Below are 13,711 nucleotides of genomic sequence, written 5' to 3'. Positions count from 1 at the left end.
CAGTTCCAGTATAGACCACCTAGATTTAATGGTGTTATTCATACGCTGGTATCTCCTGATCAGGCTCAGGTGATGGAAGATGAAGTGCAAACTCTTTTAGCTAAGGAGGCCATAGAATATGTGCCCTTAGAGCAGAGGGATTCCGGGTTCTACAGCCGGTACTTCATAGTTCCAAAAAAGGATGGTGGGCTGCGTCCTATTATAGATCTTAGGGTTTTGAATAAATCTTTGAGGAGATTCAAGTTCAAAATGTTAACTATACCTATGATCGTTCAACAAATCAGATCTGAGGACTGGTTTGTGACGATAGATCTAAAGGATGCATATTTTCATATTTCCATCATCTCACAACATAGGAAGTTCCTTAGATTCGCTTTTGGGGGAAAAGCTTATCAATACAGGGTCCTTCCTTTCGGCCTAGCTTTATCCCCTCGCACCTTCACTAAATGTATGGATGCATCCCTTGCTCCGTTGAGACTTCAGGGGATTCGTATCTTGAATTACATAGACGACTGGCTCATTTTAGCTCAGTCGAAAGAACTGGCGATTCAACATCGAGATGTTGTCTTACGTCATTTGAGGTGCTTGGGGTTGAGACTCAATGTGAAGAAAAGTTCCTTAACTCCTCTTCAGAGAACTACGTTCCTGGGAGTAGAGTGGGATTCCATCACGATGCGGGCACAATTGTCTCCTGCTCGTGTTAATACTATTCTTCACACTATGAAGAGTATTAGGTTAGGCCAGGCTATCACTGTCAAACACTTTCAAAGAGTTTTGGGTCTTATGGCTGCAGCTTCCACGGTAATTCCCTTTGGTCTGCTCCATATGAGAGCCTTGCAGTGGTGGCTCAGGAACAAGGGTTTTTCTCCTCTGGGAAACCCTTTTCGCACGATCAGAGTTACGAGCAGATGCCTTCGTTCTCTTGTCATGTGGAAGAAACCATGGTTCCTGTCCCAGGGCCCAGTGTTGGGAGCACCATGTCAGAGAAGGACTCTGACTACGGATGCGTCCCTCACGGGTTGGGGTGCGGTTATGGAGGGCCGTTACACCCGAGGTACTTGGAAGGACCATCATCTCTCATGGCATATCAATCGCTTGGAGATGTTGGCCATATTTTTTGCCCTGAGGCACTTCCTTGTGAACCTCAGAGGCCATCATGTTCTTGTTAGGACAGACAATATGTCGGTGGTCTCTTATATCAACCGCCAAGGAGGTTTGAGATCTCGCCCTCTTTGTAGATTGGCTCATCAAATTCTTCTTTGGTCCCAGGATAAATTTCTCTCTGTCAGATCCATTTATATTCCTGGGGTTGAAAATATGGGAGCAGACATCCTGTCGAGGCAGGGGCTGAGGCCCGGGGAATGGCGGCTCCACCCTGAAGTGGTTGAGCTTATATGGAGAGAGTTTGGCCGGGCGGAGGTTGACCTGTTCGCTTCTCACGAGAACTCTCATTGCCCGCTCTGGTACTCTCTCTCACATCCAGCTCCTTTGGGCTTGGATGCCATGGTACAGATGTGGCCGAGGTCACATCTGTATGCTTTTCCCCCGATTGCTCTGCTCCCTGGGGTTCTAGAAAGGGTCAGGAGGTACGGAGTGAGACTACTCCTTGTAGCTCCGTACTGGCCGGCCCGAATTTGGTTCTCGGACCTTATTAGTCTCTTGGAGGGTCCTCCATGGAAAGTTCCTATTAGGAGAGATCTTCTGTCTCAGGCTGATGGTACATTATTTCATCCCCGACCAGAGTTATGGAGACTATGGGTCTGGCCCCTGAGGGGGTCTCACCCATAATTAGGTTGCCCTTTCCACCGAGGTGGTCAGGACATCCATACTAGAACCCCACTCTACTAGGAACTAAACAATTAAGTTGGGGAGGGCATTGAACCCAGTTTATTACTGCCCACTGGCTTCAGTACTGGTGTTCCATCCCGCTCTCTAACGGGATCTCCTGTTCATGCTTAGGGCCTCTATGGCGGCCTCAGTGCCCTCCACAAGCCTCTAAGGATGTTCTCGAAAGGACGTTCCCACTGAAACTCCATGTTCCTGTAGATTGGAGGATGAATCCTTTTTCATCCAGCCTATTGGCATCAGGCTGATGGGCTATCCCTGGCACCCATCATGTCCTGTGGATGACATATAGGTATATATGTATGAGTATATATAGATATATAGAAGAATCTATTGAGTCTGCTTCCTGCTTGTCTTACTCCCTGGGAGAGTGGTGGTGCTGCCCCCTCTTACTTGCGAGCGTGGGAGCCACTCTACAATATTTTTGCCCCGGTACTGAGGTGCCTGGAGGCAATATCATGATTCTTCAGGTATTCCATCCTCCATCGCATGTGTCGGATGATCAAGGTCATAGCCTTGGAGGTTCCTATATAGACCTCAGGCTGGGAGGAGTCAATCCATCTAGGAGGTATCAAGGGTTAGGAGCTATTCCCCTTTATCAAGTAGACAGTTGGTTATCTGCAGAAACCATTCATATTTGATGTACAAGGTGCGCTTTGGCCTTCACCTTTTATTTAATCATTTCTACTGTCCGGGGTTTCCCTTTCCATGAGGTCAGTTGAGCCTCTGGCTCCTCACCTCCCCTTCTTACACCAAATCTTATAACAGACTAGTTTGGATCTTCCCTCTACTCATTCTATCGTCCTTGAGTATACCAGATGCTTTGTACCAGGGCGTTTTTCTCTCAGTGTGGCGGCGTGGGTATTCGTTCCCCAAAGTATCGAGTATCGATGCAGCGGGAGTTCCCTTTACGAAAGGGAACGTCTCGGGTTACGTATGTAACCCTCGTTCCCTGAGTAGGGAACGAGACGCTGCATCCCTCGGCCACACTTTTCGCGCCCCTGAGAACGACTTGCTTTGACCAATTAGAAGCTAACATTTCCTGGTTCCTGTGACCGTTTTATAGCTTCCGGATCACCGTCACATGCGACGTCACGGGTGACGTAATGACGTTGCACCAATCCAGATTGGAATAGTTGTATAGTAGGCTTCAGACGCTTCATGCCGAAGGCATTCCCCAAAGTATCGAGTATCGATGCAGCGTCTCGTTCCCTACTCAGGGAACGAGGGTTACATACGTAACCCGAGACGTTTTCTTTACCAAGAAAGTGGCAAGATGAAAACCAATGTTTTCTGTTTCAAACTTTCACATAGCATCTTTAGGTTATTATAACATAAACAAATTCAAATCCAGATTTTGATTTTCAAAAATTTATTATAAAAACAGATTATGTTTTCCCCAAAATGCAATAAATTCATGACACATTTTTTTTTTTTTTTTTTTATACAATTAATCCATTGAACCAATATAAAAGTTATTTTTCAGATTGAAACTGTTGAAAATACAAAAACAAAGTAAGTTGATCCACATAACAGCCTCGGTCAATACTAATCTTAGGCCTATATTCAGGCACTGGGCTAAAAATACATTCAATCAGCCATCGCTAGGAAATACCTCCTGAACTTTTTTGATGGCGATCAGCTGTAAAATGGCTTGGTCCTGCTCGGTTTTCGTTGACTTTGAGTAAAACAATTGAAAGTTTTTCAAAAGATCCCCTGGGGTCAACGTGTCAGCGTGACAGAAGTTGTAGCTGTAGTGTGAGAACAAGCAACAGCCAGCATTTTTCCTCCTCCCGAGTGCCTCATCTTCTTAATCTCCTCACGTAAATGATTAGATTTCGATGGCTTACGTTTCTTCCCTACCGCAGAAACAGTGGGGATTTCTTCAAGACTGCAAGGGAAGCTCGGCTTCCCCTATAATGTCAAAAAAATAATGGTCAAATATATACTGTTGTGTTAACATTTTATTGACTAAAAATGCGTGAGAAAACATTCATCTCAAAGACGAGTTCGTTCAGAATCAGTTACATATAGCAGGTCGGCTGACTCGATTTCCTTCTCATACATTCCCGAAGCGTCACAGTGCATTTCCCTGTTGAAGCCCAGCGTCCATTGACTTCAATGGGGCTGCTTTGAACAATTTTTTTCAGTGCTTCGAAACTAGACGGTCATTGGATAAATGCTGCGATTATGTCCCGCCCACGGACGCTCAGCGTCTCTGGGAGTGAATGAGGAGTGGGCTGGCTCGGGGCTTCTGCGTGATGATTGGGGGGACTGTCGAAAGGCTGCATCTCCTTTTGATTGACAGCGATTTCATACAATAAAAAGTCGCTGATGCTGAAGCTACTCGAGCTCAGTCCCATCGCGGATTTTTTCAAGTTTAGTCGAAAGACAAACTGCTGCAACCTATTTGTTAGTATTTGCTTGTTGAAATTGCTAGCCAATTTTCATAATACATTTCACACAATTACACATTCATACCTTTATTATATTATTACTTATTATATTTTTTTATATTATTATTTGTAAAAAAATTAAAATAATTATTAAAAAAATAATTAAATATATATTATTAGTAGTAGTATTATTATACTTAATTATATTATTATTTATACCTTTATTATATTATTACATTTATACAATTATACCTAACTCTGCTGGCCATTGAGAGGACACTGGTCAAGTCACTGGAAAAGACGCCTAGTTGGTACGACAGGGTCACAGAGCATTTCCTTGAAAAGGAACGTAGAATTTATGTATAAATAAATGGACAATTTTTATGATGTAGGCCGAAAATGAGCTTCCCCTCTTTGAAAGACCTGCGGCCACCACTGCACAGAAACCACCACAGGTTCATCAATGCCATCAAAATTATAATTATTATTTTTTTGTTTGTTTGCTGATCCAAAAGTACAAAGTAGATAAGGAAAATTAGGATGCCGGGTGTATTCAAATCGCCGCCGTTACTTTTTACAATGCGTGAAATGGTGCGCTGTGATTGGTTGAGCGAATTTATCACATTCTGCAGAGAAGGGAGACTGGCATTTGTCGCGGTTTGGAAAGAAAGGGAGAAAACATGACAGAATAACACTTTGCGCATTTTACGTAAAATTAAATATTGGCTTTTCAATACCGACCCTATACAATACTGATTTTTGCGGAAACTGAATAAAAAAAATAAAAAAAGGTGTTTATTGCGTTTCGGAACCAAACTCTTCATATATATATATATATATATATATATAGAGAGAGAGAGAGAGAGAGAGAGAGAGAGAGAGAGAGAGAGAGAGAGAGAGAGAGAGAATTTTAATTATTATTATTATTATTTTATTGACAGGGATGTACTGTAGTAAAAGATTGCATTCTCGAAAATCCTCCCTTTCGAACAGACATTAACCCTTTCTTTGAGCAGTTCAAAACCTACTGCAGGGCAGGTTTGGACTAGATCTTTCTATGATTTCTATTATTTCTTTTTTTTCTTTTGGAGAATTAAACTATTATTCAACTAAATATTAAACTACTAAATTATTAAACTAATATTCAATATTTAAAGACATTGGGTTAAATAACAGTGCATGCCTTAGAGATATATGTTATTCCTATACATATTAAGGTTATCCTGTATGCTTTGACAGGTATAGACTATTGAAATGGCCCATAAAAAAAAAAAAGTTATACGATCCTGAATCATCTTCAATTCTGAAGTGCTCTTTATGTAGTATCTAAGCATTCCACTTTGGGCAAACCTTATTTTTGCTTTCATAAAATAGCTATTGTTTTTAATATTTCTTCTTACTTAGTCGTTGTAAACAACACTTGGAAAGCAGCTGAGAGACATTACTGACAGACAGACACCAGATATTGAAATATCAGATCATGTCCCATACAGGTTGGCCCCATATTTGGTGCATTAGCTCTGGTGTCTCATGTTAGCTATAAAGCAGTGACACAAATGTCAGCATTACTTAACTTTAGTGGCCCCATCTCGATGTCTGAGAAACATCATGTCTGAATGTGCCATGATGAATAGGAGCAAGAACATTTGTAGCGACCATTAAAGGATGCATTTCTCCCAGGAAACACTCGTTGATGAAGGTCAATGGGATGCTTAGGGGGCTGGGAATGATGTCAGCATCAAAGAAAAGCTTGTCAAAATACAACATAGTTATGGGCCATATGGCTCATAATACCATCAGAGGTCCATTCTGCATTCTGCTCAGCACCACAAACCTCTTTCCCACCCCTTTCACTCATTTATGCCTTTCTTTTATCTTTTGCACTCCTTGTTCTCAGACAGTGATTTTAGAGGTCAGTCCACCCGGTGGTGGTGGAGCTTCTGTCTGAATACACACTTTAGTTGTGGCAGATCAAGTAAATTCCATCGTACTTGACTGATCCTGCAAGGCCATGAATATGCAAGAACGCTAGTCAAATCAAATGCTATTAGGCCTCTATATTCAGAGATGGGGTGTATTTGAGGTCAGTAGCTTCGCCATTCTAACCTCATGTTACTTGCAAACCCGTCTACATTCGGATTGGTATGAATATGCCCTCAGTCAAACACATTTTCTTTGCATCAGGCTTCATGGTACATTCAGCTTTTCAAAAACATTATAAAATATGGGAGAGGTATCCTTGAGTCCACAGTTTGTAATCTTACCCACCCTCGTTTCAATAATTCAAATTCTACTTCATTTTTGAATCTCACCGGGTATAGGGCAGATGTGCCTAGATTTCTAACAAACACATTTTTTAGAAATTCATGAAGTGATTAATCTCTCTTGAATTTCTCTCTCTCTCTCTCTCTCTCTCTCTCTCTCTCTCTCTCTCTCTCTCTCTCTCTCTCTCTCTCTCTCTATTGATTACTTCCAGTTGTGTCAAACTCCAGGCAATTTCTTCAGTGCTTAGCCCATCAGCAGGGCCGGCACAAGCTCAACTGCCGCTCTAGGCAAAAAAATGTCGGGCCGCCCCCACTTCACACTCACAATTAAACACGATCTTTGAGATGGATGTGAAAGACTGGATATTTTGTTTATTGATACAATTGCACTAAAATAAAAGGAAATACAAGCATGTTTTCTGATTATAATTTTTTCATTATGCAATGTAAAAAAACATCTGCAAATGCAAATTCCATATTATATTATTAATAAGAATATCTCCCGGAAGATTCTGTATAATTCCAGGTGGGCCGCAGTACCACTTAGACATAAAGATAGTTTTACATGGGACGCGGAAGCACAAGTCTCTAGTTCATTTTCAATGAGAGACACATGGAAAGCAGCAAATCGGTGGTAGTTCTGGTAGCTGCGAAGCAACGGTGTGCAAGCTGTGCTCATTCACCCAGAATCCTGTAACTTGCACAGCTCTTCGTAGCAGTTATAAATATTATAAATATTAATATATGGCGTATACAAATATTACGCACACAATAAGGTGAACTGCATCACTTCTCCCCCACTTTCTCTCACAAATACATGAGCTACATAACCTACCTTTCAGAAGTGAGTGTCAGACTTCAAAATCGTTAGTCATCTCAAGCAGTAAAAGTCGTCATCTTTTGTATTCATGTCCTGATAGTTTTATTCGTTTTGATGACATTTTTGGTTGTGCATCAGGGTGTTTTGCATGTAGACCAATGCCGCTCTAAAGAGTGGGGTGGGGGCGGGGCGGGAGTGGCACTACTAGGTAGAATGATGGAAAGTATATTTAGATTTAGAACTTATGGGGTGATAACTTTTCGAATATAAGTCCAATAATTATAAATGAATGTCCCAAAAATAAATGAATGAATTAAATAAAAAAATAAAACTCTTTCTTTCTTGCCAGCCTGACTGTGCTGTTGCCCTAGGCGACTTCCTAGTTTGCCTTTAGACAATCAGCAATTGCCCATCTGCAATTCTTTTGCATCTATATTCTACATGCTCGTTTAATACTGTTCTCTCTCTTTTTTATACCATTTGTTTCAGCCATAGAGAATTGTAAGTGAAATACAAGTTTGCCATTAACAGTATTGCCCTGAGGCTTTATGGGTGATTTGGTTGTTGCATAAAAAAAATAAAAAATAAAAAAAAAAACGCTTTTCAGTTGTGGTCATACAATAATTAAATGGGCTCACATAGAAATCCATACATGTGTTTCTGCATTTTTGAAGTAGGAACAGCAGTGTGAGGTAGATTTTTACCTAAATCCATTATATACATTTTATCAGCATGTGTTTCCTGGGAAATGAACAATGAGCTTGACATTGTGTTCTACCAGTTAAGCTGCACTTTAATGTCACTACTGTCAGCTTGAAAAAGTCTCTTAAGTCGATGAATTTCAGAGGCTGACTCAGAAAAGTAATAATGAAGTAATATAACCCTATCAGTTGAGTAGAAAAAAAATATATAGATATAAAAAAACACTTTTTTAAAAAAGTTTTATACCAAACCACTATCCAACTATCTTAAAAAGAAATGTTTTAGTCACATGAGCTTCCTGTTGTCATCAATGAATGAGTGTTGCTGTAGTGTGGTGGATGTAACAGCACATTTGGAGCAAAAAGCAATTTGGTTTACCTGCATGCACTGACTACCACTTTTACCCGTTGATAACACCCAGCATTCTTCAAGGTAAATCCGACAAGATAAAAATAGCACAAAACTCTTTTAGTCTGTTCCTTGAAGAATGCTTTCTCTTTCTCTCTCTTCATGTATGCATGTGAATGTATATGTCCAGAGAGAGAGAGAGAGGACTTCATTATCATCTTACACAGTACATACTGCAGCTTAGCAAGCCAGATGATTTTGTAACTACAATCTCCCTATATCTGTCTGTCTCTCTATATTACAGGAGACGGCACTGAAACCACCACTCTATGGCACACTCTGTGGCACAGGTACAGCTCGCTCCCACAGGATAAAAATCAATCTCTAGCTGCCATTTCCTAAAGAGAGGGAGGGAGGGAGAGGAAGGCAATCACTGAAGAGGTGAAAACGTGAACTGTACAGAATCTCCAGCCTCAAACGAGTCCTAGAGAGCAACATCAGACTAATTTAACCGTCCGAAACTCTGCTTGTGATTTTTAGGAGGTTTGAAATGCTTTGTTTAAACCCTTTTGTCCTCATTCACCGGTTGCACCGAATAGGGCACGAAAGACACCTCCACTCTGCTTATCCAAATGGAATATGACTATGGCAAAGACCTCTGTATAGGATGTTTATATAGATATGTATTTATGTATAGAAGCATCACAGTCCTTGTCGTCTGTGTGTCTATTTATTGATTTTGTTCACTGATTTTCTTGATTGACGAATTAGACAAAGTTCGATGAAACTTTGACGTGCCTGCTGGTTGTTTCTTTTTTCATTCTATATATCCTTTGCTCACCTGCTATTACTGTTTTATTTGTTCATTCTGTGCTCGCACAGGCGCCGTATCCGATAGATCCGTTATCACGGCCTTGATACGGAAAACTCCTCGTCACTGATTGCCAAGGCTTGTTAACGTGTGGCTAACATTGAAATGCATGGCCCTCTATAGGAGGTACCAACACACTTTAGCTGTGACACTGATTGCCTCCGAATTTGGGACGTGGAAGAGTCTAATATAGCCCTAATGCTTTACTAAGCTACAATCATATGGGAGAGTGTTCCTGCTTTCTAATCAAAGAATCCCCTTGTACGCAGTAGAAAGGGACACCGGGTCTGACCTTTATATGTTGTCTGTGTAGTTCGCTTTTACCAGAGCCAATATAACCTGTAAGATGTATTTAACTGATTTTGAACAGAAAGCCTCCGGCAATCTGTCATACGAGATGGTAGGTTTTAGTTACATCACCTGGGTGTTTGTATATTCTGAAACTGACATGTTATGTATTCATACAACCGAGATGGAAAAAAACACACAAAAAAAACGTATATTAAAAGTAGAAAAAACAATACAGAGCACGAAAATACAACGTGGACTATTCAGATTTTATGTCAACAGCAATAAATTCACAATCAAACGAGAACTCACACTACATGAGCACTTTAAAGTCGTGATAACAAGCATCCTACAGCTCTTTTGTGAAACTTAGCAGTCTGGTATTTCCGTCTTGAATGACTATTACATCACTAATAAATTGCTTTGATGGATAGCACTTTTGTTCAAGCAGTAATTTACTCCTTTTTAGCAAATGGGCTGATTTGTAGAAGTGTCTTTGGGCCCAAATGTTTGACCTCTTATTCCTGCAGAGGTATCAGATGTCTTAATGGTGTCAAGTGTAACGCTCTGGAGTAGGAAACACAGAATGACTCACACATAAAACTGTAGCACTGTGCAAGAAACAGTTAGACATGCCTGGATATTTGCGATAGACATGAAAGGATGGGAGGAAAAAAAAAGAAATGGAGTTTTTTTTTTAATGTAAGGGTCTCATCACTTTCATTATATATGAAGCACCTTACATTATCTTTGTATTCTTCTTTGATTTGCCAACATGTGAAGTCAACTGTATATAACTGTTTTATGTATGTTTGAGCTTTGGAAGTTTATTAAAGTCTTTTGCATTGTACTGCACATTTCCATGCGTCGTTTATTAACTAAACAATATTACATTTATATGCAGTGGGGTCCAAAAGTCTGAGACCACTATGATAATGTTTCTGTATTGTAGTTTTTTAATGTAATGCTCATTTTTATTATAAACAATAAAGTCAGGAGAACATGTCACAAAATGTATTATTTGACATTAGTATCTACTTCTTCATTTGTTGATTTTAAAAAAGGATTTTTAATCTGGTCTCCGGTTTTTGGACCCCACTGTATATATTCTCATTTAATATATTATTAATAATATTTTTTTTGTTTTGTTTTTTTACTGTAAAGCATAAAGTAAGAATGTTGTGGTGCATTAAATAAAGCCTATATAAAGCATAAAAGCTGAGCCACATTGGCTCTTTAAACTCACAAGTACTCCCTAGTCTGTGGAAGTACATAAATTACGCAACCACATTTATTTAGCTCAATTATGCAACTGCACTGGAATTTATGCAGAAATTTATTGAAATATACCTTTTTATAAGACTTAACAATTAAAAAATTTTAAGGCTCACTGATCACATATTTCCTCAACATCCGTTTGTGAGCAGGCCCAAGAGCCAGCCATTGTTCCCATGTATGTGGTTTCAAAGCATCTGTTCCAGAAGTTCACATGAAAGAAGGGAGAAATGAGAGGCGCAGTGGAAAACAATTTAATTGCTTATCAAAGTTACTTTAAATTGCAAGACTGGAGAGCTACATATTTCCCTTAAGGGAGATATGTCCTTGGTGATTAGAGAAAATGGTGCACATGCACTACGTTGAGCTTGTCTCCTTTTTTTCTGAGGTAGTGTGCAAATGTCAGCCTGCTATTAATATCACAATGTAAACTCTCAATGTGCTAAACTATGTGTACACTCTTATGTTTGCATGCGCACTTCCATAAGAACTGAGTGAGAAGACCATCATCAAAGCACATTTGCTATTTCGTGAAGCACATTTGCTATTTCGTGGAACACTTTTGCTCACTCCAGCTTGCACATGTGTTCCAGATAAATATATACATAAAAAAAAAAAAAAAAAAACCTTTTACGATTCTGTGTCAAATATTTAAGAGATAATGTAGAATCAGCAGGCTGCTGCTTGTACATCACAGCTTCTACCAAATAAATAAAGGAATATACATGAAATAGTGATTTACTTATCTTTCTGTAGCTCAAACTGTAGCGCATGGCATCGCTAGCAATGCCAAGGTCATGGGTTCAATTCCCAGGGAGTGCATGAATTGATTAAATATAAAGCTTGAGTGCAGTGTCAGTTACTTTGGATAAAACCATCTGCCAAATGCATAAATGTAAATATCATTTCATCAGTTGTTCGAGAAGAAAGAGATCACTGAATGATACAAAAGACTAGCACAGTCATGTAGGAAATCAGTTGGTCAATTATACTGTCAAGTGGTCATTATACAAATCTGAACGCAGAATGCCGCAATCGACCAATCAAAATGAAGTATTCCAGAGAGTCTTACTGTCTTTGGATTTAAAGAATGGGCAAAAATCTTCCAACAGATTGGTCTCCATCTGCTGGCAAATTATGTTTCTTAAAGATATGTAATTTAGCCATTGTTATTCTTCAAATTGACTGTGACAGCTGAGGAGAGTTTTGTGTGTTGGCTCTGCTTGATTTGTGGCGTTGAGCTTAAATGTATTATTTGTTTGACAGCGTTTAGAGGGAGAAGAATTTTCATTGAATCAAATAGAAATGCTCTAGCTGCTACATGCCGTGGATTATGTGGCTCCATGTGGTGTGCACAAAGCTAACGTACCTGCATGTTTGCTCATAATCTAATAAAGCAACTGTCAATAAGGAGACTGATTAACTGTAAAGTTTCAGCCTTAATAATGGAAATGCCTCAGGGATTGAGTACATTAGCCTAAAACAACCTTGAACAGGTTAAAGGTACTGTACAGTTCACCCAAAAATGAAAGTCATTTACACACAAAGTGAGACATTATTCTTACAAATTAATACTTTTATTCAGCGAGGATGCATTCAATTGATCAAAAGTAGTAGAGACATTTATATTACAATAGATTTGCTTTTCACATGAATGCTGTTCGTTTGAACATTCTATTCTTCAAAGATTTCTGAAAAAAAAATTGATCAGAGTTTCCGCAAACAATATTAAGCAGCACAACTATTTTCAGAAATGTTTCTTGAGCAGAAAATCAGCATTTTATATTGATTTCTGAAAGATTAAAGATGCTGAAAAATCCAGCTTTGCATCACAGAAATAAAATATTAAAATTAGAAAACAGTTATTTTAAATTGTAATATCAAACAAATGCAGCCTCTTGAGCATTTTTTTTTTTTTTTTTTTTTTTGTCAGTTGAAGGTAGTGGGCTGTTGTTTTGGACCCCATTGACTTTCATTATATGAACCAAAACAGATCTTCAAAATACCTCCTTTTATGTTCTGCAGAAGAAAAAGTCATACAGATTTGGAACGGCATGAGGGTGAGTAAATGATGACGCAGTTTAAATTTTAGGGTGAACTTATGTTTAATGTTGCCTTTGATTGCACTCGACTTTCACATCTGACTTCGCACAAAGTTACAAATCCTCTGAAACACATAGCTTCATTTTCTCTTTTCCTTTCCTGCGTGTGTTGGTGGGAAATAATAAATGCATACATTATTTCTAAAAAATACATTTAATTTTGATTAATTTAAAGAAACTTAATGATTCTAAACAAGCCATGCTGCCACAGCACAATGAAAGTGAAACCAGTGAGGAACTGCATTACTTGACTCTGAATGCCTATGAAAGTACCTCTCCAGCAGGTGCTGACTATGAGAGTACTGCACCATAGAAGAGCTCATGAATTAATAAATCGGCTGGACTTTAGAATGACAAAATGTATCTTGAGGAGGATAGACTAGGATCAGATTGCTGAGAAAGTGCAACAAAACATATGTCTTGAGATCGTATTTATAATTCATATCGATCATATCCTGTGTCCTCAGTATTACATCACACACAGAGGGGCAGAATGGGGCCGGGATTTGAGGGTACCGGAGAGTCGTCCGTCGTTATAAATGATCAGGTACACGAGGGAATTACTGCAGACTGAGAATATTGTGTCCAAGCCCCAGAGGGTTTGCTGATTATCTCTATGTAGTGCTATTTATGCATTTTCTGTGCAGCGGTGTAGGAAACAGGAAGATGGTCTCTGTTATTTGCACTCAAGGCAGTGCAGCGCACTCCTGCTGCCAAATCTCTGCCAAACTGAATAATTCAATCATTTTTTTGCAGTTCTACATTTGTGTGTTCAAAAATCGAAGCAGTTCTTAAAGACA

The 13,711-nt window shown here is 39.3% G+C and overlaps 1 protein-coding gene across 4 annotated transcripts in view; it reads left to right on the top strand.

Moving 5' to 3' along the window:
- Positions 1 to 13,711, top strand: part of pcdh11 (protocadherin 11) — a 184,357-nt gene that overhangs the window by 20,767 nt on the left and 149,879 nt on the right. Inside the window, exon 4 of one of the 4 annotated variants that reach the window (XM_079892528.1) lies at positions 8,680 to 10,383. The exons of the other annotated variants lie outside the window; for them this stretch is intronic. Coding sequence (XP_079748654.1) covers positions 8,680 to 8,763 — 84 coding nt within the window. The 3' untranslated portion in view covers positions 8,764 to 10,383. Of the gene's footprint in view, positions 1 to 8,679; positions 10,384 to 13,711 lie in introns of those variants that run through there. 4 annotated transcript variants of the gene reach the window in all.

Source organism: Squalius cephalus, assembly GCF_949319135.1.
Source record: "Squalius cephalus genome assembly, chromosome: 14".
In the NCBI taxonomy this organism is placed as follows: domain Eukaryota; kingdom Metazoa; phylum Chordata; class Actinopteri; order Cypriniformes; family Leuciscidae; genus Squalius; species Squalius cephalus.
Note: the sequence above shows the minus strand (reverse complement) of the source record. Positions and strands in the feature narration are given on the sequence as shown.